Source organism: Xyrauchen texanus, chromosome 31 (assembly GCF_025860055.1).
Source record: "Xyrauchen texanus isolate HMW12.3.18 chromosome 31, RBS_HiC_50CHRs, whole genome shotgun sequence".
Classification (NCBI taxonomy): domain Eukaryota; kingdom Metazoa; phylum Chordata; class Actinopteri; order Cypriniformes; family Catostomidae; genus Xyrauchen; species Xyrauchen texanus.
The window spans coordinates 17,623,682-17,649,627 of NC_068306.1; the positions used below are offsets into that span (position 1 = coordinate 17,623,682).

Below are 25,946 nucleotides of genomic sequence, written 5' to 3' on the forward strand. Positions count from 1 at the left end.
CCCCCACAGTCACCAGATCTCAACCCGATAGAGCATCTTTGGGATGTGGTGGAACGGGAGCTTCGTGCCCTGGATGTGCATCCCACAAATCTCCAACTGCAAGATGCTATCCTATCAATATGGGCCAACATTTCTAAAGAATGCTTTCAGCACCTTGTTGAATCAATGCCACGTAGAATTAAGGCAGTTCTGAAGGCAAAAGGGGGTCAAACACAGTATTAGTATGGTGTTCCTAATAATCCTTTAGGTGAGTGTATATGAAGATGCCCCCTCAGATTGCTTAATATTTTTTTTTATAGTTACATTATGCTTGCATGTCATTAAGTCTGGAGTGTAAAAACAAATTTACTAGCCAATGACAATTCTTTCTCCAACATGACCATAGAGGGTTGAACGTGAGCGCACGCACGCGCACACCCATGCCATTAAATAAACTATTGTCAACCGGACCGCTAGTTGAAACCACTACGTGAGATAACCCTCCTAATGACACTTTTCCAATGCACTTTATGGTTCAACTCGCCTCACCTCAACTCTACTCGCTTTACTTTTGAGCTTGCATTTCCACTACAGTTTAGCCTCAACATGGGTGGGATTATAGACTGATCGTCATAGTTGCCCCGCCTCTACTGCAGTGACATCTTAAACACGACAAACTGACCAAAACAATAACGCATCCACTAGCTGTTAGATACTAGCTCATTGTGCTGCATAAAGCAGTTGTTGCATGTTGATTTTTTTTTTTTTACACAAGTATAACAGTTTACTTGGCCTGGTTGTTTTTAGAAGCAAGCTTCCAATAGCTGGTCAACGCCGGTTTAGATAGCATCTGGTCGAACCACTTCTCCTTGATGTTTATGTAGTCACTTTAGTTTTTTGTAACTTTTTACTACACTGTTGGTTGGTCCAGTGATAGCAGTGTGTGGCCAACAGCTGAGACACTTGACTTTTTAGTTTTGCTGATTGCTAACGAGTGGACCGTTTGCACCTAGTTTATTGACCACGGCGTGGTTTTTCGCACAGCCATTTCTTTTTCACAATTCTAAAAACGCGTGAACAAATACTGCTATCGTGGTTACTAACTTTAAAACTAGCGGGTTGATGTCACGTGTCGGAAATCCAGTGACGCTGGTAGTGACTATTCTCCCTGACCGATCAATGATCTGCAGGATTTTGACATCACATTTAGTATCGGCTCGGCTTGCTTGGAACCTCGACCGGTGGTACTAAAAAAATTAAAAACAAATTTTTTTTTAAAAAGGATCGAGTACCAGGTACAATCCAGAGTGGAAAACCCCCAAAAAGCGAGCAGTCAAGTTGTACTGTGCAGTGGAAAAGCCACATAATATTCCCCTAGTAACTGGTCGTTTGACGTACATGTGAAGCAGCGATGAAGGCCACTTCCCAGGTTCACACCCAAAATGCTGATATGAGGCAGGACATTGGACAATGCTTTTGTGTGGGAAATGAGCAACCACTTCAGGGTCCCATCAAGTCTGTAAATGGCTTACTGAAAATCCAGCAGGACTGCTGTTGGCTGATAAGCAGCAGCACTGCATTCAACTGGGAGGAAAAATTAAACAGAAGCTTTGGTTTTCACCAACTCCACTGAGCCAAAGCTAAACCCCCGCCCCATTGTGAACATTGACTGGTGTAAGACGCTGACCCCACTGCCAGGTCACATCTACAGTAAGACCTTGGTCAGTGTGGAGAATGTTCGTAGAGAATAATTCCATTGCACTTCTAACATCAAACACTTCACTGCCTTAAAGCTGAATTATGAACATGTCAGTAATTGTATGTTTTGTGAGACTTGTAGAGCCCTTATTGGACAGATTTTACTAATCTTATATCAAGGGTCACTTGAAGTGCTGTCAGGGTTCCATCGGGTTATGAGATAACATCAAGGTTGTCTGAAGACAATGAGAGCGTTTTACTCAAATTCAGCAGCTACATACTAACATACATTACTAAGTGGAAATCTAAACTGTTAGTAAATCACCAAACACAAACTTAACAGGCTTTTCATTAAAGCCTATTAGGTTTGCGGGCACACACAAAAAGAGGTTTGAAATTGACAACAGGCCACATACAAACAGCCTTTTGTAGGAGCGCTCTATGCCCTCTGAGAGACCCCAGAGACTTTCATGTGTCCCTGGACTATCTGTGCAATATCTGGGATCTCCACACACAGCAGCAAATATGCATAAACTGGACCAATATACAGTGAAGGTGGGGAACTGTGGGAGAGAATGACACCATGGCAACAAAACAGCACCGAAGCAAAGAAATAAGAATAACGGTTGAGTCGTGACAGTTGTCAGGATAAATGACACTTTGCATGAAATATATAATCTTTGCATGAAATATATAATCTTTGCATGAAATATATAATCCTTCCAATCACTTCACGCATCAAAATGACTTGAGTGGAATGTGTTTTTCAAATGTTGAAATAATTTTTCATAGCCAACTTTAATGTGTAAAGACAACCATTAGAAAGGGATACAAATTAAAAAATACAAATAAAATGTACTTTCCAAAGTTTGAAAAGTCGGCCATGTCGACTTCTTGCTCAACCAATAGAGTTTGGAGCAGGACTACCCATTGGGCAAAACAATGCCAACGGAAGTCCAACTTGATATGTAAAAGGGCCATTCACCCTTCAGATCAGGGATACCTCTTCCGATCCAGACATCAGAAATCTCAGTATCGGTCAACACCGATCAGTGTGTTTTTTTTTGCATAATCAGTTTAGAATATCCTTTACATATAAAAGTGTACCCTCAATTAATTCTACATAATAATAACTACACATTATTTAAATATAAATGTATAGCTTAAGACAAACTTCGTTAACTATAGTCTATTGGATAATGCAGCAGCAAAATTAACAGTAATTCCAGTACAAGTCATCAGTAGAGAAACCAGTTTTCTTTGCTAAATTCTCTCAACTTGTAACTGGACTTAAGGATTCAGATCTCTGTTCAATTTCGTTTTTTTGGTACCCATTTAACTTAAATATTTTAATAATTTCTAAAACAAATAATTATAATTTTTAAAACAAATAATAATTATATTAATACATTATTATTGCTTTTATTATAGACTAAGAATTTAAAATAAAACAGTAATATCTTTCAATTGTGCATCTTTAAATTAAACATTTCCTAGCTTTTATTTTGACATTCTGAACTCTCCAGGAAGACCTGTAAGCAAGTTCACAGTAGGTTTATTAGCTTCTTATTTCAAATTCTTGTATAATGCTCCTCCGGTGTCATTCTAAAGGCATACAAGTGAACCGAACAATTGAGCATCTATTGTACATCGGAGATGTTCGCGAGTAGCAATCAAATACTGCACACCGCGTGAAGCATGAAAATAGCTGAGAGCGCATCACCAGCCTGTGTGTCATGAGTGTGTCGGAGCAGCGCCATTCACTAACGTGCTGATGCGGAGCGTGCATACTATATACATTTCCTTTTTAAACATTGCCTTTAGCGATTCATAAAGCAATCACATGCTTTCAAGTGGCTTTAAATAAAATTCACGAGTCATATGATCTACTTTAGTGGGGTTTTATGGTCATTTTTAGAGCATGACTGTAATGAACAGGACTGACACAGTTTTGGATTTTGATCCGGCTCGTCTGCCTGATTCCAGATCAGTCAAAAACTATTACCCTCAACGTAATCTGAGGGTAATAGTTTATGATATAATGGCTAGAGTTTGAAGATTTGTGTCTTTTCCCATTCAAGTTGATCAGAGCTGTACTTTTATGCCACTTGTATCGATAGAAAACTGCTGCCCGGGTAAATTTCAAGATGTCCAAATAGGTGTTCTTGTCTTGAAAGGGGCTTTGTCATTACACAAATCCTTGATGTACAGTATAGCCAAAGAAATTGGCACACTAAGGGAAGCCATTCCTATATGTTGGTTTATGATGCTGTCTTTCATATGGTCTATGATACTTGGCTGTACAACGATTGCATGAAGTTCAGCACTCAAGAAAAAATGAAATCTAAAGCAGCTGAAAAGTGAAAGAAATCCCAATATAGCATATAGAGCATTTTTATGCAACTTCAAAATATCCAAATTAACAAATAGCGATTAAAGTATCAAGGGAAATAGTCGTAAATTATAATTTCTCATAAAATCGCACAGCCTTGCACGATCCAGATTGATACAATGTTGTATCATCAGATCCCTGCTGATTCCCACCCCTAGAATCAAACTACTAATAACATAATCAACAGCACACCAGGGAGAGATTTGACATTTATGACCGCTGTCCTCCACTGACAGCTGCAGAAAATAATCAAGACAGACTGAAGGGACATTCATGAACGGGGGTGGAAATGTCAGTTAACTAAGCTTGTGTTTTTGGAAGACACACAGACCATCTCCCCACCAACAGAGAGACAGCTGCTTAATGAGGTGGTCACCGAAACAGGGCTGGCCTTCATGTTCTGGCAAAAGAGTTGAGCTGTGCAGGTCATCTCAGATTAATACCAGGTAGAAATGGGAATCACTGACTGTTTGCTTGTATCGTTTCTCTTTCGTGTTAACAAATGTACCATAGCACACACACGGACACACACAATTTGAAGCTGCCCCATCCATTATTGCTCTTTTCCAATTATCTGTTGTCCAATGATTTTTGCACACTCCATTTTCTTGGTTTTCCTTTTCAAAAGTAGCTTTTTCTTTCCAATTCTTCCCATAAGGCCTGCACCCCTGACTCTTCTCTTTACTGTTGTACATGAAACTGGTGTTGAGCAGGTAGAATTCAATGAAGCGGTCAGCTGAGGACATGCGAGGCGTCTTTCTTAAACTAGAGTCTCTGATGTACTTATCCTCTTGTTTAGTTGTAATTCTGGCCTTCCACATCTTTTTCGGTCCTTGTTAGAGCAAGTTGTCCTTTGTCTTTGAAGACTGTAGTGTACACTTTTGTATGAAATCTTCAGTTTTGGGCAATTTAAAGCAATGTGTGGCCTTCATTCCTCAAAACAATGATTGACTGATGAGTTTAGAAAGCAGTTTCTTTTTTGCCATTTTTTACCTAATATTGACCTTAAGACAAGCCAGTCTATTGCATACTGTGGCAACTCAAAAGCAAAGACAATATTAAGCTTCATTTAATAAACCAAATAGCTTTGAACTGTGTTTGGTACTAGAAAATCACTTGCCATTATATCAAATTAACAAACTATTGTTATATTTCTCAATTTATTTTCAGACATGATCTGTGATAGAATCATATTTATGACATGCGTCATACAATGGTATTTTTAAAAAGTACCCTGGAGTACCATGACAGTATCCTGAAATATGATCAGGACCAATAATTCAGTATCATGGCACACAGTGCGATGAGGGCGATCGACTGTTCCGCAAATGGACCTTGAATAATGTATAACATTCGATTAAGGGCAGCCGGTGGAGTTTCTGGTGCCCCCCTAGGGAGGTGGTGCCCAACGCGGCCTGCGTACTATGCGTATAGGGAGCTGCGGTACTGTGGTAGCCTAATTGGCATTTTTCTGGAAGTGATTAGTCTAATGGCTTATTAGTTTCAACAAAACCAAACTGGCTTTGGCTGAACCTGACAGCTCCTTCAGTTTATGTCAATATTCTATAAAAGACTAAAATATATATATCGATGTAATCGATATATATCGGTATGACGTAATCGTCGGACCCAAAACAAAGATGGCGGCGCCGGCGAGTAGTAGCAACACGAGTGGCTCCTCAGACTATCAGAAGTGCAAGACGGCATGCACTCGTTCCTCTAAAGTATGGGAATTCTTTAATTTAAAAGGAAACAATTCCGTGATATGTCGTCTTTGCAAAATGGAGATGGCCTTCCATTCTAGCACCACGGCAATGCACCAGCATCTGAAGAGGCGCCACCCGGGAGCAGTTGCAGATGACAGAGCACCGCAAGTTTTTTTTCAACTCCCCACTTTGCACTCCATTTTGGAGTAGGCTATAATACGTTGTCGACACCTAAAGTTTTTGCTTATAGCTATTAATAATGCGCTTATAGCTATGAATGTCGTGAAAAATACATAGAGGACACAAACAACGCGCTGACAGACAGGACCAAGCAGGTAACATTTAATAAAGTCTCAACTTTCAAATTTGGTCAAAGAAAATTAAACCATAAATAGGCCTACTATTTTGTGGCTCTTTAATGTGTCGTGACAGATTGCCTCCGTTAAAGCTGCTCGTGAACCGATCATCTTTTCCTTGGTTAATTTATAGCATCAAATAGGCTAAACATGAATGTAGCCTACATCAGAAGGACTGTTGTAGTAACCGCGGAATGATGTCAGTACAGTAGCCTACAATCCATTATTCAAATTCAAATCCACCGACGTTAATCTCTCTCCTGACTACTTTGTCGGACAAAAATGGCATATTATGATTGATTGATCAGATCGCCAGTCAATCAAACTCCCGGCAAATGTTTTTTTTTTTTTTTACATTTTATACACCCCCACCCCCGATGAAACCGGTATTACCGGTGTTGTCACAAGTCGATTAATTGAATCGAAATCGAACTGAAAAAAAAAAAAAATGAATCGTTAGATTAATCGATGCATCGAAAAAATAAATCGCTAGATTAATCGTTTAAAAAAATAATCGTTTATCCCAGCCCTAATATATATATATATATATCCAAAAGAGACATGACCGCTCCCATTATAATTAATAAATCTGTCCACACTAGTGGTACGTGATATCGGAAATGCGGTAGCAAGAGTATTCTTTTGAAGAACTTCTAACGCAATACATTGAGTGGACATTTTATCTGCACTGTTACTCGTCTGAGGTAATGGCACTTGATGTTCTGGGGTGAATTCAAAACTGCATTTTTTGCTTCCTTGAAGGACACTCCTGTGGGAGGGGATGCCACTCGAAAGCTCGTTCGAAACAAAAGTGAGAAAAATGAATCTTTTCTCGGAGGGCCCTTCCACAAGAATGTTAGCGAAGAGTACAATCGTACAGTAATGCCATCTTCAGAGTACCCACTTCAAGGGCTCTGCAGTTCGGAATATAGGGAGGATCAATTGCAATTGGAATCCGCCCCAGATCTGTTGTAGCGCGCACTCTTAAAGGCACCTCCACTTCATTTTCTTTAATATGCCCGTGATTACAAAGAAATATCATAAAACAGTGTTATTGTGAGATGACGAGATTTTAAAATAGAACTACTTTCTTGCGCCCCCGCTGCCCCCGTTCTGTGGAGGTCAGTGGCACTGACATCCCTCCCTTAATCAAATTTTAGATTGGTCTGTGTCAATCTCCTTTGATCCATGGAAAAATTCATTTCAGAAAAACCTTTCTATTTTAGTGCTGGCACAGGGATAAAACAATCATTCATTTTTTTTATATATCTTTGAGACAAATTTCTGGCAGTACCAGTACCCTTTTCAGTCTTTCACTTTGCAAAGACCGGGCAATTTAAAGACAAGAATAGACCATTGAGTTAGTCATCTCTGTTTACAATGTTGCAATTCAGAGAGGAGAAAAGGACACTTAAAATTCTTATGTCCTGCCCTGCAGGGGACAAAATAAAGAGTATAGAAAATAACAATGTGGAGAGGCACAACATAAATGAAAGCCATATTGTGAGAAGAGGTATCCGGCATCCTGCACTTTTTGAACAATTAATTTATGTGACCTTTCCATGACTTTGTGTTAGTTATGTAAATAATTTAGGACTTAGACTGATGTAAAAACATCAGTACACAAATGCCATCGGACCACGCAGCCATCATACAGGGAGACTCATTCCGTATCCTAGAGATTAACGTAGTTTGGTGCGAAAAGAGCAAAAATCCCAGAACAGCAAACAACCTTGTGAAGATGCAGGAGGAAACAGGTAGACAATAATCTATATCCACAGTAAAATGAGTCCTATATCAACATAACCCGAAAGGCTGCTGAGCAAGGAATAAGCCACTGCTCCAAAACCACCCAAAAAAAAGCCAGACTACAGTTTGCAAGTGCACATGGGGACCAATATTGTTTTTTGGAGAAATGTCCTCTGGTCTGATGAAACCAATTGAACTGTTTGGCCATAATGACTGTTGCTATGTTTGGAGGAAAAGGGTGAGGCTTGCAAGACTAAGAACACAATCCCAACCGTGAAGCATGGGGTAGTGCCATCATGTTGTGAGGGTGCTTTGCTGCAGGAAGGACTGGTGCCGTTCACAAAATAGATGGCATCATGAGCAAGGACAATTGTGGTTATATTGACAAAACATCAAGAAACAGCAAGGAAGTTAAGACAGTCACACCAAGCATACCAGCAAAGTTGTGGCAAAATGGTTTAAGGACAATATTTGAGTGGCAATCACAAAGGCCAGACCTCAATCAGATAGAAAATTTGTGGGCATAACTGAAAAAAGCATGAGCAAGGAGGCCTACAAATCCGACTCCGTTACACCAGTTCTGACTGGAGGAATGGGCCAGTATTCCAGCAACTTAATGTTTGACCCAAGTTAAACAATTGAAAGGAAATGCTAACAAAGTGTATGTAAACTTCCAACCCACTGGGAATGTGATTAAATAAAAAGCTGAATTATTCTCTGTACTATTATTCTGATATTTCATATTCTTAAAATATAGTTATCCTAACTGACCGAAGACAGGGGATATTTTCTACAATAAAATGTCACTAATTGTGAAAATGTAAGATTTAATTGTATTCGGCTAAGGTGCATGTAAACTACTGGTGAAACGTACAGATGAAGTCAGATTTTGATTGAGAAACCAATTAAACTATTGTGAACTAGCCTTCCTGGAGCTGTCCAAAATAAAAGCCCAGGTCAAAAAAAGGGTATATTATTATTTTACAAATTATAACAATAACGGCTTGCGTTTGTAATTTAACAAACATACATATATAAAGACTTCTCAGAAATGCTCCCAAGAATAGCCTTACATTTTGACTTAAGTGTCAAATTCATAGCCATGAGTAGGACTTGTGTAAGAATGGGAGCTTTTTATAAAGATGCTAAAAGCAACTTTCAGCAGCGTCGAATACTGATCCTTAGGTGCTGACTGAGGGGACACTGAAGTGTTGTAAAAGGACTACAGTGATGTGGACCCAAAATGGCCACCCTGGCTGAATCAGCCAATAATGAGTCTGCAAGGGTTATATGTCCCAGCTGGTATGACATTATTTAATAAAACACATTATAAAACAATTTTGATAATAGTTTATTTTCTGTTAATTAATACATTGGTTAAATCAAAAGAGAAAGCCAAATTGAATTTCCTGTATTTTAAAACATTATTCCACATCTTGCCGAATGTTTTCCTCAAACGATGTGCAAATTGAAGGCTAGGGCTGGGAGATAGGACCAAAGTCATAAGAGTATTTATTTTTTTTTAAATCACAATAATGACAATATTGTCGTCAAAAAAAAAATTATATTTGTATGATATATTAAAGCAGGGCTGAAACTATTAGTCAACATTAACAATAAAAAGGGCAACATTTTAGTTGTCGAATGGTCGTTCGATCTTATTTAACATAAAATGAATCACAAACTCTGAAGCACAAGAGCAGCTCTGTAGTTCACACCCGACTGAGCAAAGGAAGAGTTATGCAGCTCACAATCCAGATGCACACTAAACTTTGCAAACAGCTTCAAGTGATGTAGAATCACAAAATAGGGAATTATATTGCAAAAATAAAATAAGTAAATACAGAAGCACTCTCACTGTGGAATAAGTGGAGCTGCCACTCTGCTGAAGCAAAACTTGTGTTCTTTAAAAAGGAAACATTTTTACATGTTAAATGCAGTTATCTTTAATGCGTTATAGGTTTATTAAAAGTTGAAATAATTACACAGCATTATTAATAGTTTGTTTTTTTGTGAGTTAAAGATGGATTTAAATGAACAAAAGTTAAGAGAAGGTAGTCTTCGCCCCATTATATACAGCAACAAAATAGGGTTTCTCATTTTTTATTTTTTTGCTTGTCATCCAATATAAATATCTAAAACTCCTTTAAAACAACTTACATTTCCTTTAGCAGCTACACTGCAGAAGAAAAACATTAGAGAACAAATATAATATTAACAATAAATATAATATAATATTAAAACATATAAAACTACTTTGAAAAAGATGCATTCACCTAAGCAGCAGCAGCATATAAGATATTTAGACTTGCTTTCAGAGAACAGATCTTGAATAAGTATATTTTGACTTTACTGCACTTGCAGAAGTATTACCAAGTGAAAAAACACTTGTCTTTAAGATACAATCTCTTAAAGCAAGTCTAAATATCTTATGTTGCTTCTCAAGTAAATGTATCTTGTTTTAAGGATTTTAAAATGGGAAACTTTTTGCAGTGAATTTCTTTACTGAATTCAACTTAATAAAAAGCAAATAATATTTTATTTGTGGCACTCCATTTACTTCACTCCATGAATATTTAATTTATTTGACATTTTTGGCCTATAAATAATGACTTGCTTGCTGTTTTGGACAAGTTGTTTAGCAAACTGGGAATGTAAACTTACATGACATTGGTTAATATTATAAACTCAATCAACTTTTTCCAAACACTTGATTCACAATGAGTTAATATATTCATTTAAAGGGGCCATGAATTGAGAAATCAAATTTCCTTGATCTTTTGACATGGAGGTCATAGTACTAATAAAAACATCCTGTAAGTTTCAGAACTCAAAATGTATTCGTTAGTCCAAAAAAAGGCTTTATTGAAACCAATATTCCTAAATGACTCGTTTTCTACTTCCTCGTCTGTATTATGTAATAGAGATTAACACAGCAGCACTAGTCGGCCTCTGCATAAAATGGTCAATGCCTACTTCAAAGCGGTGATGAGACGAGTCGGCACGGAAGGGATAAACAGGGATTACTGGAGCAACAAGAGGTTTGTGATCCCAGCAAAGTTTACAAAATGTTGTGCAGTGCCAGATTGCAGAGAAATTGACTCTTTTCATTTGATTCCTAATGATCAGATCATTAGGAAAGAGTGGTTGACGTTTATTTTTAATGAAGTCCCGGATCGTGTCAGTAAGACAGCGTTTGTTTGGTCGCTTCATTTTACTGTGGATTCTTTTTCAAACAAGACACAGTTTGACGCAGGCTTTGCAGAGAGACTTAAATTAAAAGTTGATGCAGTGCCAACTATATTGGACCCGATAGTAATGTCAGCAGACAAGTGTGAGTCTCCATGTTAATTGTATTGCTTCATACATTACAGACGGTTAGATAAGTATTTGAATGTTTTAACCAGAATTTCCAAGCTTAATATATTAGAACTATTCATGAGAAACTATGTTGTTTAAATTTTCTTTTGATTTGATCCTAGTGATTTCAGTCAAACATGTGTATTCGTTTTAATGCGTGCTTTTTGTATCTTGTCACATCCAGCATTCAATAATAATTGCCTGTAGCATGTTGTCATTGTTTTACTTGAATATTGTTTTCAGAGTGCCACAGATGCACCTATGGAGAATTGATGGCAATCAGTTTAGACAATCTCTTTCCTTTTAAATGAAAACAAGACTCATTGTAATGAACAATGGATGCGTTTGTCACTACACTGAATATATGATGAACAATGAATATGAAGAACAGTGCAACAAACAACAGTAAGTTTTATCCTGTATACGTTTACATATTGCACCACAAGTATATCCTTTGACAGGTGTAAATGTGCTAGCACCAAGTATTAAACTTTTGTTGGCACTGTAGAGCGTTACAATGCATTTGTAAAGCACGGAAATGTTTCACCGTTGGAAAATGTCCCAACTATGTAACAAGACAAACACTTATGCCACCTCAGTTTAAACGAGAATAAAAAGTAAGGTCTATTACACAAATAGGCAAGGAATAAATATAAAATGATTACTTGCCACACTGTATCTGTGGTGTTTGTGGGGGGGTTCTTTTTCTTCAGATTCAGGAGCGGACTCTGGTTCAAACATCTATGGCCAAATTCCTCTCTGATTATAACCATCCAAATGTTTCAAAACAATCCCACACATGTATAGGCAGGAGCGTTGACACTTATTTAATATGCAAAGATGTTACAAAATCATAGCAGTGGGTGTTACATTGAAGTCTTAAACCTCTGGGGTCGATGGACGCGGCAGCGAGTCCTGCTGGATTTTTTCGTCATTACAGCGGAAACATAAAATACTCCCGTCATTTTGGGGCATACAGATAAGTGTAAGACATCATTAGAGACTATAAAGGGTCTACTTTTATTTGTGTACCCTCACAATAACAAAATCTTGTGCTTTTGTAAAATAAAGAAAATAAAAAGGGTGAGCTGTCAACAGTCTCCATGTTCACAAGCATATTTCTGAAACGCGTCACAAAAACAAACTGAAACTCCACGAATACTTATCACACAAACATGAAACTTGTGTCTAAAGAAAAGTCTACTTTTTAATAGAACAATCCAAATTTAAAACAAATATTTTCCTGCAATATAATCTGCGATGTACAGTTTCTCCTGGCTCAGCTAATTAGCTCTAATGTGATCACACCCACGGGCCAACATTTGCATTTTGAAGAGACTTGATCCAGCCAAGGATATAATTTAATAAGTCATAATAAGTCATTTATAGTTTTACTTACATATTAGTTGACATGCTATTTTATATAAACATGTACATATTTTCCAGACTTGCCAGAGAGAATTCAGAGAATTGAAATATGTCCTAATAAGCAAGTTATAGTTACATTAAAATGCTGTTTCGGCTAAAACAGGTATTTAAATTGTAAGCTGTATGATATAAATATGATATGTAATATGTTATAAAAATAATATGAATGATTAGATTATATTTTATCTAGTGTTTATGCTGCCTCATAAATCAACAAAGCTTGTGCTTGCAAATATGTGTTCAGGTTAAATTAGTAAAATGCACTTTAAATATTCCCATATTAGAAAATCTGCATATTATAATAATTTCTGAAGGATCATGTGACACAGAAGACTGCAGTAATGATGCTGAAAATTCAGCTTTGATCACAAATTGCATCTTACAATATATTCAAATCTTTTAAACCATTAAGTGTTCACAATATTACTGTATTTTGGATCAAATTAATGCAGTCTTGGTGAGCAGAAGAGACTTTTAAACAGTAGTGTAAGTCTAAAATTAAGTCTTTATGTAAAGAAAATGTATAGTCAGATTACTTTTAACTTAAAACTGATCATTAAGTCTGTCACATTCCTCATTGATAGGCCTATGGGAGGGGTCTTTGTCTCAGGTGTGAAATGCATAATATTAATGTTAATTCATGCCTCCTCGCATATGACCTAACACTAAGTGTCTTACAAAAGTTCAATTACTATATTGTTTTGTATGAATGAGTGATCAGGATGGTTTTCACATCATTTTGTAGCAAAAACTCTAGGCTGCAAGATACAGTTCTCAAAAGTCTTGTGGACAAGTGTTTAGTAGGTGTTATTTGGCCTTATTTCAATGACTTAACTGTAGTTTTCTCAAAAACCATGCATAACCTTTATTTTCTCAAAAATACAAACATGTACACACGTTGCGCACCTATTATTATTGCCCAGATTGTCCTGAATACAGTGTTCAGACTTTAGCCATTAATATGTTTTTTAGCAACTGAAAAAAAAGCAAAAAACTTTCCCAGGGCCCAAAACACCTTCAGACCCCAGAGGGTTAAAGAGGTTGGACAATGATGATTTCTAAATTACCATTTATCTTTCTCTCACACACACACACACACACACACACACACACACACACACACACACACACACACAAACCAATGCAGGTCACCTTTAATTAAAAAAAATATGCTGCGCAATATATATATAAACTGTCGTCTCCGCAGATCAGTCATTGTGTCTGTATTAATGCAAAGCCAACGTTTATTGGTTTTTAACGTCACTTTTTTTTTTTTTTAATCAGTATGGTACCACCTACGCCTCATTTTGAGCCAGGAAAAACCCTGGTAATAGCCGATATTTTGGCTTTAAGATAAGACACGGAGCACAGTGAGGTACTATGCAAAATTAAAGTAGCTACATCACATGGCAACATGACAAAGAGAAAAGTATAAGTGAGATTTCAGAAAATGATCCACACACTGGACAAGAAATACCAGTAGAACTTTTTAGAAAGAGGATTTGGAAATACCAGTTGGTCATTTAAAAACACCACAACAACCGTTTTAGTGGTTTGAGTGAACCACACTTTATCCAGTTTCCTTTTCAAAAGAGTTTATACAAAGTATGTTACATCCTGCTTAAAAGTCTGTTTGGACCTTATTTTCATGAAAATGTGTATGTTCTTATTAATTGTTCTATTTTATTTAGGTGTAATATTGAGAAAATAATTTGCTGTAATGCAAAGATATTAATTTTGTAAAAATATTCATTTTAATTTGAAAACACTGTTCATTTATAGTGGTTTTGTTGCTAGATTGTATGTTTGAGTTGAGAAATACACATTTCAGCATTATCAGTAATCCATTTGTAAATGTTCCTTGATAACCAAGCAAGTTGACTCATGATACCATTTGTTTATTATATCACAAAATGACATTTTCCCCAAATCATGCAGCCCTAATGCTTAATAAAGCATCTAAATTATTCATAAACAACCAATGGATGAAAAAAACCTTCCCCTCATCTTTCTTGCATAAGCTGCCTTAACGATAGTGTTGATGGTCCACTTTGTTTTACCATATGAATTCCACATCACAACCAAAAATCATTACAACATTATCATTAAAATCATGTTTCAAGACTGATCCTATTAGCAGACACACCACTGGGCCGATTCGGTCTTGATAAGAGAAGGTTCTCTGAGTAGCAGAAATTTAAGCTGTAGAGAATGGTCTCGTACATGGTCCGAGAATGTTGAAAGGATTGCGTTTAACACCACTAATGCTTCAATTCCCACATCACCTTTTAGTGCTTTTATCGATTGCAAAGCAGAGGAAGGCGAGACAATAGTATGTTTCCGGAAGTAAAAAAAAAAAATTTGTTTTCCTATTGCAAGAAAATAGAATAGAAGTATTCAATAGTATTTCTCAGATGACAGAATTTAGAAAGACATACAATTTTGTGTTCGTGGATAATGTTGGGTGAAACAAATGGTATAATGTTCCTTGTCATTCAAATTATCCTATCATTGAGTACCGCGAGTAGCAGGTAATAAATGTTACCAATCTTCAGGAGTTAAGTCTTCTGGCAGAATTTATGGATATGAACACAGTTAAAGACACCCGGACAAAAACTCCCTTTAACAAAGAAAAAGGCCTGAGAGAAAATACGAAGTCCAAGTTATTAACCAACCAATTAGATTCTGGGCCAAAAATGGAACGCGGTGACAGAGTCAGAGAGAGGAAAAAAAGCAATTAAGATGACATGAATCAGATGGACCGAAGAGCAGTTAGAGAGAGGTTGAGAAAAGACTGCGGGATATACAGAATGGAATGTCAAGGCTAATCCCCAGCTCCTGTGTGGTATTTTAACTGTTATTCTTTCCTCTCTCTCCCATTCCCCTGCTGCAGTGCAACCAATGACCACACCATGTCTGGACAACCTAAAGATAGGACACACAGCGGCCGACCCCACTGGACACAAGGTGTTAACAGCAACAGGACATGTGCTTCAAAAGTGTGGTATAAACTTAAGGTGCTCTATCTATGGCCCAGGGTTCATATTAGTCCCCCCAAAAAAAAGCTAAATAAAAAGCCTTTATCCCATGACTGTATTCCAATAGCCAGAGTGGTGGTGGCATAGTGGTAAAGCACAGAACTAGTAAGCAGAAGATTGCTGGTTCAATCCCCACAGCCAACACCGTTAAGGCACTTAATTCCAGGTTGCTCTGGGGTGATTATCCCTGTAATAAGTGCACTGTAAGTCATGTTGGATAAAAGCATCTGCAAAATGCATAAATGTAAATTTACAAAAATACTTAATCGTTTCGGCGTGGGCTCAGGGTGAGTGTCAAACAAACTTTACACAGGTGAGAACATCAAGTAAGTCATCTAGTAAGTCACACAATCACCTTGTGAACCCCATTGATCAGCATTTGACATAACTACTTTTGTTTCCGTACTCAAAATGAATTGCACAGATAATGATAATAAAAACACACATTCACTTATCTTGAGGGGGAAAGAAAAAAAGGAATAAATAAAATCTAACGCTGAAAATCAAAATATCAAACTGTAAATTCCTAGATAAATTTATTCTAAATCCTCAAATAAACCAGGATATTTCATAGCATTTAACTTGTATATCAAAAAATTATTTGTTCTCTATAGACCATTTCAAGGACTATTCGTCGATTTTAAGGAAGTGACGTCTTCGTTTCTTGAACATTTCCGGCTAGTTGTCATTCAAAACAAAAGCAGGAGGCGCTTCATTCATAGTGACTTTAACACAATTGATGTTACTAAAGTTAACGCACTCGAGTATGTAATGAAATGTCATTATTAAAATGTGGACCATACCTTCGTGAAGTTGGTACCCCATGTAATTAAATAATCACCAAAACTATTTCATTTGTTTGTGCTTCGTATGTGCCGATTTGTGCCGCAAAAATGTACGCGTGTGCTGGTTTGGTGTTTGAGATATTAAGCATTCTTTTTTGGGCATTCTTCTCAAATCAATCCAAACCACTGGTTGTTTGTGCTGTTAAAAACAAACATTGTAACCATTTCCCTTCCTTAGATATAGCAACAACAAAAAAAATTCGGCAGTGACATCATTCTCCACCCCATGTTGTCTAAATCGCTCCAAACCAGTGTCATTCGTTGGTGCTCGATATGTGCCATTGAAAGAAACAATATAACTAATTCCATTACAAAAATAGAAAACTAACTTTACCGCACTCACAAATATAGGTCATATTTGATTTGGATTTGAATCTTAAAGTTACTGCAATGATCAAACTGTTAAAAATATTCAAAAATAAAAAACAATGACAGCAACGGTAAGAAACCTGCACCGAGCGAGTACAAACCAACGAGTCAGAAAATGTGTGCACTGGACGAGATGAGGTAAATGCATGACTGACGTCACAGATCCGGGAGATCATTTTGTTATTTCTTTGTAATGGAATTAGTTATATTTTTTCTTTCAACAGCACAAAGCACAAATTAATTTCACCGGTTTGGATCAAATTGGACGACGTGGGGTGGAAAGTGATGTCACAGCCCCGAATCATTTGTTATTTCTAAGGAATGGAAATAGATAAAGTGCTAATTTTAAAAAGGCACAAATGGAGCACAAACGAATGACACCAGTTTGGATCGATTTGGGCGAGATGGGGTGGAGAGTGACGTCTCACAGCCCAAAAAAGAATGCTTAATCTCAAACACCAAACCAGCAGAAACGTTAATTTTTGCGGCATAAATCAACACAAACACATGAAATAGTTTTGGTGATTAATTATATGGGGTACCAACTTCACGGAGGTGTGGACCATGTAGTTTGGTGGCTGGATGCTCCCCGGATGCCCGCAACAAACAAAAATGTAAGTGTTTAGATCTTCGAAAAAGCAAATGACAAATAGACGCATGAAAAGCTGTACGTACAGTACTAACAACTGTAGCACACATCTGATCTCTTGTAGGTGAATTACAAATAGGCCCTAGTTGGCATAAATTTAAGTTTGTTAGGTAGAGCTCTAAAAGAGACTATAGATCGCTCCCATTATAATTAAGCTGCGCAAGTCATTCACTATTACTTGTAATCATTCAGCAAATGCTTTTATCCAAAACCACATACAAAAAAAAATGTTTTATCCTTAGCTTGTCTCATAACAGCTTCATTGATTATAATAGGAGTGATCCAATATTCCCGATCTCACCGTTAAGGAAATTGTGAGCATGGATATCATGATTGTCACTGACTAAACCTCCCTACATCGACAAAATGAAAGATCTCCACTTGAGTTTCCAAGTAAGATATCTGATATAAAGTGTCATTCCGTTGCACTTTCTGCAGTTGAAAGGTGGAAATTCAGACTCTAATAGTGGAATGGAATGCTTCATGAATCGCGCACGCGCACGCACACACACACACACAAAACGCAATGAGTATGGCATCTCCTGTTATTTTAAAATGGACTGTTCAGACAGTCACTAAAACCAAACTCGTGCGCACTTACTAATATTACTACGGTAACCTGAAGGAGGAACAGATGGGTGTTGTGCACATTCTTTCAGAGTTGGGCAGTGAATCTTCACATAATGACAAAATATGATGCATTATATTTTGATTATGCAATCTTTTGTACATTTTGTAACATACTATTTTATAACAGCCTATAATAACGAATAGACGATACACTGGAACAACAAGATGCAATGAAGCAGCCATAGACATTTGTCAGACATGTTACTATATATACACGGTTATGAACATGTAATTGCCCCTTGAGGAGTACTCGAGTAGACAAAATGACCAAAATGCCCATCACTAATCCGGTAATGATATCGGAAGTGCTGCCAGGCTAACAGCGTTCCAATTCATTTGTTATTGTTTACATCGTTGAAATGGTCTATTGCCTTTCCTAATTTATGTATATGGTCAATTCCTTGTATTTTAAGAGTAGGTGGATTACAGTTGCGTGTAGATTTAAAATGTTTCGCCATAGGATACTCTTAATCAGTGGCATTAGCGCTACTACTGACCTGAGAAACATTTACTTATTTCATCAATCATGAAGTGTTTCCCGTATTTCTGTTGGCTGTTTAAAAGAACTAATGTTGCCCAATTTGCAAATGAATAATTCTTTTGAGTCAGTTCTTTTCAGTGAATTGGCAAAACGGGCTTGCAAAACGGTCTGAATCAATTTGTGATTCAGTACAATTCGTTCAGAATGCACTGACAATTATTTGGAAAGGTTTCTCATGTAGTAAAACAGTACCAGGATATTTACAATAACGGAGAACAAACAGCACTGGATAGTGGAAATGTCCCTACAATCAACTGAAACAAAAGGCTCTCTTTTTGAAAGGTAATTTTGAGAAACTTCATGTGAACAAGGGTGCGAACGCGCTGATGCGGTTCGCACCTGAATGGTCAAACACACCTCAATTCCGCCAATGCCGGTCTTGGTGAGGCATTAATGCAAACGCAGTCGGTTTGGTCTAAAGTGAACGTGAACAGTGGGACAAGTGTATTTGCATTAAATGTCAGACTTTAAGTGTACATGTATGCAAATTGAGCACTGTCTAGTATGTCATATAAAGGCCATTAATCAAACAATAACAAAAATCACACTACGTTTGGCTGAATAACTTGACGTTTTAAAAGCATTAATGTAATAGAATAAAAGTGACATTTTTTATAATAATATTTTTTAATAATATTGAGGTTTATATATACACTGATCCCTGATGTAGAGATTGTTCAATTTTATAATAAATTACCAGGAAAGTAGATGATAACATAATTTATAATTATGCTTGGCCTTTATCAAGCTTTTTCTAATGCCTGTTAAAAAAAGTATCAACCTTTGAAGAGCAATATTTCAGGAAGAACATTCCACCAGTCACAAACTTCAGTAAATTGTGCATCATGTATTAGAACCAGAACAACTATTTCTGGGCTTAAAAGATACAAGAACAAAATGTGGAACATTGTATCTCGAAAGGAGGACAATGTGGCCCTCCATGTGCTACTTAAAATAATTTTCATTTTTGAGTGAACCATTTCTTTATCATTTACTCACCCTCAAACCATCCCAGATGTTTATGACTTTTCTTTTTCAGCAGAACACGAATTAAGAAAAGATTTTTACAAGAATATTTCAGCTCTGTAGGTCCATACAATGCAAGTGAATGGATGCCAAAAGTTTGATGCTCTAAAGCACAGAAAGGCATCATTAAAGTAGCCAATATGACTCCAAAATGGTTAAATCCATGACTTCACAAGTGATATGATAGGTATGGGTGAGAAACAGGTAAATATTAAAATCCATTTTTGCTAGAAATTATTCCCCCTACCCAGTAAGTGGCGATATGCATGAAAAACCAAAAAGAATGTGAAAGTTAAAGTGGAGATTGACTGATCAGAGGAGAATTTATAAGCAAAAATACACTTAAATATTGATCCGTTTCTCACCCAAACAATCATATCTCTTCTGAAGACATGGATTTAACCACTGGAGTCACATGGATTAGGCTACTTTTATGCTGCTTTGTGATTTTTGGAGCTTCGAAATTTTGGCATCCATTCACTTGCATTGTATGGACCAAAAGAGCTGAAATATTCTCCTGTCCTGCTGAAGACAGTCATACACATCCATGATGGCATCAGGGTGACTAAATTAGAGAATTAAAATTTTTGTGTGAATTATTCCTTTAAAGCCCAATATGGCCCCTGTATCAAACAACTGCTCTACCGCCTCTATTGTGGTGGTCATTACGCACCAAGTGACCCTGCTTTTTTAGTGTTTTTCTGCATTCCTGGCATTGTTTTGAACATGTTTTAAGCGCAACAATAACTCTCTCAGTTGGCATTAAGGAACATTTAGACTCTACACATGAACTGATTCTAATGTATTTGTTTCATACATGATATTGAAAATAACAATCTTTATTTCTGTAATCATGTCGCCTTTTATTTTATTTTTTTTAATCAGATTCATGTAGTGTTATAGATAAGTGATGCATTTTAAAAGTGGTCAATCACAAACACCTATAAAATACTTTCTGGCAAACAGCCATAGAATGGAATGTAAATAACAGTATGTGTGCTACATTTTTAAATCACAGCATAGAGTTTTTATTATAAAGGGGCATAGCTTTCACAACTCGGTACTCAATACTTACTACTCATGAGTACTTTTAAATGAGCTACTCTTTTAATCTTACTTTAGTAGTTTTAGGACAGGTACTTTTACTCTACTGTTACTTCTTAAATTTAGTTTAAGTACTTTCACTCTAGTATTATTTTTCAGTACCATTTCCATCCCTGCATATAAAACAAACATTGGATATTTCAATCTATAGATAACAGGAGTCGTTTTACAGTTAAAGTGTTGAGTTTTTCCTTGCACTAAATTCTTGCAGTGATTCCATCAATGACATTTAAAACATCCCTTAAATTTATCCCATAACTAATGGTTTTTATGAGTAGGTGGTAGGTAATTATGTACTAACCTGTCACCTAAATTCATTAGTACTTTTATTAGAACTTAATGGCTTTTCAAACATCCCATCTCCGTGAAAATGCTTGCTTGTTGTACATTGAAATGCATGCCACACACATAAGCGCAATTGTCGTCCTTCTGAGAGCACAACAAATACAAACACAACGATGGAATTCGATCGATTTGGCGCGAGGACATCGTCTCGTGCAGACAACCCGGTCTCTATGGATACCGCCCTGCAGTGCACAAGCCGGAGTGCGGTGTTGTGGTCTGACCTCTGCCTGCATGTGTGTGTCCCCTATAGCTGCAAAACGATACACGACACAGCTGAAGGGTTTGCTGGCCCGTTGCTAAAAGGCAACTGCGGTCATGACAGGTGTGCTTGTAGATACCCCGTCAGGGACAGAATGAGTTTAACTCTTCACAAGTCTTATGGTTAATTGTATAACAATGCGTTTATGAGTAACCAAGCGACAAACGATGCACATGTCACTTCTTGGGTACTGAGGGTCACCTAAGATTACAGCAAAATCTTCTGATCAAGTTTAAGACTAAAACTATACATTGTTTAACCTGAAGTGGGTCACATACTTCTGGCTCAGACCCTTTTACAGCTGATCAACTTGCAACATGCTAAGATAATAACGCCGAATACGTGCACGAGTTCCTTTCATTTCTCTCTTTTATAGGAACAATTTAGCTTTGTGTGTTTTTAGAGAACAAACAATGAGTGCAACATTTGACATGAATTACGACGTAGGCAAACAATAACAAGCATACCACTGCCAGCTCACAATTGTCAATGGTTTACTCCGGGTATCCGTCAATTCTTTAAAGCTTTGAGGCTATAAATAAATGTTTACCAAAGAAATGCATATCAGGAACAGTTTTGCTTCTCAGTTTCTGCTCGAATGTTTCAATGGCAGCTGAATCTCAGTCCTCGTGCTCGATTCCTGCGCTGAGTATTTACACAACCAGTGTAGTTTGAGGGGGAAATAACGGTCTTACACAACTAAAACAACATTAAACCACAGGATTCGGTTTCAAGACGAAATATTTTAAAGCTATCCCACATAGAAGTTTTAGAAACTTTTTTTACGGCACAAACGACGTTGCACGGTGACGTTTGAAAAAGCGTGGACGGCATCATGTCCACGCGCTCAATACTTTCCATAGACCGCTGGATTCCCCCAAACTTTCGCAAGGGGTTGTGCTCTCACAAAACTCAAATGACGGTTGATCAAACCTACCTGACACGAAAGTCAGCATGAATAGGAGACTAACGTTCAGCCCCGGGTGACTTGGTTTATTCCTGAGATAATGGGCAGTCACTGTCAGCGCCATATCGCCACCAGTCCTCTCTTTTCCTTCTCCCCGAAACTCTGAAACCTCCTCAGCATCAACTCCACAGGGATAATGCTGCCTCTGGACTGTACCACTCTGCCTCTCAGTTATGGGGGTGTGTGTGGGCTCACCTGAAGCGCTCTTTATTTGCAAAACATTATTTGAAAGATAGCTAATTGGTGGACATGTTAATAAAGTTAATTTAACGCGTTGTTTAACATATTTATATATTTTACATTAAAGCAATATAAACGTATTATGTTGCATATCAAATATACATGGTGATAATGAGTGATAGATGTTGTAACTTAATAAGTACTTTTTAATACATTTTCAAATTAAAAAAATGAACCATGGCAACCATAGTTTTCACCAAAATATTATATTTAAAATGTATAAAAAATAAATAAAAATGTTAATCACCAAAAATTCCATAGTGTCTTCAATTAATTTGACTAATTATGTTCATATAGTTTGAAGAAAAATACCATATTAATTTATTATGATTTTACAGCAGTATACCATTTTACAGTACATACATTCAATTAAACTTGATAACAATTTAATTTGTTATTAAATTGAAATGCATAAATCTTAAAAATAGCCTAAAAAACATTTTAGTGCATGAAACAAACAATTAAAAGAGAAATGTACATCTGACTCATAGAAAAACAGTAGTCAAAAATGTACCAAATTAAAATAAGGGGGGAAAACATATGTGAAGAGTAAAAAACAAACAAACAACAAAACATGAGTTCGTAATGTCCGTTGAGTATTTGTAGGGCATGAGAACTCAGTTATTAGTTTCCATTTCTTACTTGTTTAGAGGATCATCGTAACTTGTTCAACTTGTTGGTCCAGATCCAGTCCAACAAATGGGTGCTAATTTTGTGTTAGTATCTGACTTAATCCCCTGTACCCCCTTCTAATCCACTCAGAGCCCCCTTGTCACAAATTCATCTCCAGTCCAATCTGTGCTTTTCTTGCCTCAAAGCCACAAGAAATCCCCCTCACCCCATTGCCGTTACCTCTCAGTCTGAGTCTATTGGGACATATATAAATTGACAAACTAATCCTACCAAATAACAAATGCAGGGGGTGACTTATAGCTCCACCCCATTTATTCCAGGTCAGCAATTTGTTGAGTTTCTGTCTTGTCTAAATCCAACAAGGATTAGCTTTTGCTCACTCATTTATTTGGATGGCAGCAGTAGAGGGCAAAGAAAGAAGTTAAGTTACTCTGGCAAGTAGATCATTTGGCCACTGTGGCATCTAAAAAGAGAGACCAACAGCAGAATTGCCCTCTATGAAGTTGTCTAAACTGTCTCTCATGAGTCGCAATGCTCCATCAACAAAGTCAGCTCACTCAGCTACTGAAATATCCTTTATGTAAACAGCTTTTAAAACAACGCTTCAAAGATGAGATCCCCCAGACTCTCCCACAACCCCTCGCATTCAGAAGTGAGCCTCGTTCCTTGAGGATCTGTTCCTTTCAGCAGCCTAAATGAACCAAACAATGCATTCTCTTTCTCTCTCTTTTATTTTTTTTTTTTGTGATTAGCCAGGCAAAGTTTGCCTTTTCAATGTGAGTGATGCCTATTGGAAATGAACATTCTGGAGGGACTTTATGTACATTTCTTCAAATCCTTTAAAAATATGCCAGTGTTTCACCTTAGGGTTTGGTCTTGATTTATTCTTGAGCATTTTTGTCTAATTGCTCTTTCGTCATGTAGTAAATTGGAAAAGTAGAAAAACAGTGAAAGAAAACCGGGCACATACTCTCACCTGGCAAAGTGAAGGGGACTATTTATGAGGTACTCGAAGTGATTAAAAATTTCAAGAAGGACTTACTCACTGGGTTACTGACAACTTTATGATGATCTACAATTTATTTCTGATGTAAATTACAGAGTTTTTCCTAATGTATGACAGGGGATCAATAAAGTGTCATTCTTTTCTTTCGGTCTGGATGTTTGACTTTTGATACCAATTATTAATGGATTATTAATCCAAATTTATGACAAATGTCTTTGTATCAAAAAAGCACATTGAATTGCACTAATTGAAACAAAAACCTGCAATGTATTAACTGTGATAGCATTTTTGTGGACTTCAATTTTACAAGGCTGTACAATGGATTTACGCTGTGAATATTTCAACGAAAAATATTTTATAAAAAATGTTAAACATTAAAAATTCAGTAGTAAAAATGTACCTTCCAAATTTCAGTTTCAAAATATGATTTTCAAATTTGAACCCCTGAAATTTAAGAAGCAAATTTGTAAAGTGAAATGTAATAGCCGAACATAACCTGCCGAATAATAAAGCTGGAATAAAAAAAAACGTAATATTTTTTAACTGAATTTTCGAAAATGAATATTTATTGTACAATATTTAATGTTGACATTGTAACAAAGGTTCGAGGAATGAGGAAGCGGAAGATGGCGGATCCAACTCAAAGGTACATTTATTTACACATAAACACATTTCCTTTACTGTTTAACGGTGAAGCTTCAGACATAAGGTGCGTACACACTGCCAGCGACATCGCGCGTGGCAGCGACTCAATACCATTCATTTTCAATGCGAGCACAGCGACTTCCGGCGACACGAGCTGTCGCGACCGTTGGCGCTAGATGTGGGCCTGTCAAAAGTTCAACTTTGGAACGACTAACGGAAGCGACAGCCAATAGGAGAGAAGACGGGAGAGCTCACGTGATCCTTCTCTCTCTCTCAGCTCCTGCAGTAACGGAAAGATGGATGAAAGGCTAATTCTTGCTGTTAGAAATTTTCCAGTGCTCTGTGATATGTCTCTTCCCACGTACAAGGACATTTTTAAGAAAAATACTGTGTGGAAAGGTGTATCTGAGATCGCGGGGATTTTATGGACCCAGACAGACCGGCATTTGCAGTTTCGCCGCAGATAAACAGCCGCTCTGGCAAACAGCACGCCTGGTTTCTCATTCATCTTTGATATAAAGCATTTTATGTACTGATTCCATTTATATTTAGTCTTTTCCCTCCAAAATCTTTGTATTTAGTGGCAAGAAAAGAGATTCGCTGTCAACAGCAATGGAATGGCATCCGTGAATGTCAATTATAAACATTACTAGGCAACCAGTAGTGGGAACACCCACTAGCGACTTCACCGCCAGCCACTGGCGACTTGCACTGACACGCACAAACGTGCAGGTTCGGCTCTCTCTCTCTCTCACTCTGAGGTCTGGCCCCTTTTATTTCCCCCATTTTCACTGTGAACGAAGAAAAATCAATTTCCAACAATTAATCTCAGGTGAATACCCTTACCGCTTCCTCTCTCCCCAGACGAATGCTCGACCATGCCCTTGCCTCCACATACCCCCCACTGCCTGACTAAGGCTGGGGGAACTGTCTGGCCAGCCCACTCCCCCCACAGCCATCTGCACCCCCTGGCCTGTGGAC

General features: G+C 37.3%; 1 protein-coding gene across 2 annotated transcripts in view; it reads right to left on the reverse strand.

The window, feature by feature from the left end:
- The window catches only part of nectin3b (nectin cell adhesion molecule 3b), a 97,830-nt gene extending 75,298 nt beyond the window's left edge, over positions 1–22,532 (reverse strand). For both annotated transcript variants that reach the window (XM_052099479.1, XM_052099478.1), the window contains exon 1: positions 22,412–22,532. In XM_052099479.1, coding sequence (XP_051955439.1) covers positions 22,412–22,505 — 94 coding nt within the window. In that variant the 5' untranslated portion in view covers positions 22,506–22,532. The remainder of the gene's footprint in view (positions 1–22,411) is intronic.
- Between the last annotated feature and the right edge of the window lie 3,414 nt (positions 22,533–25,946).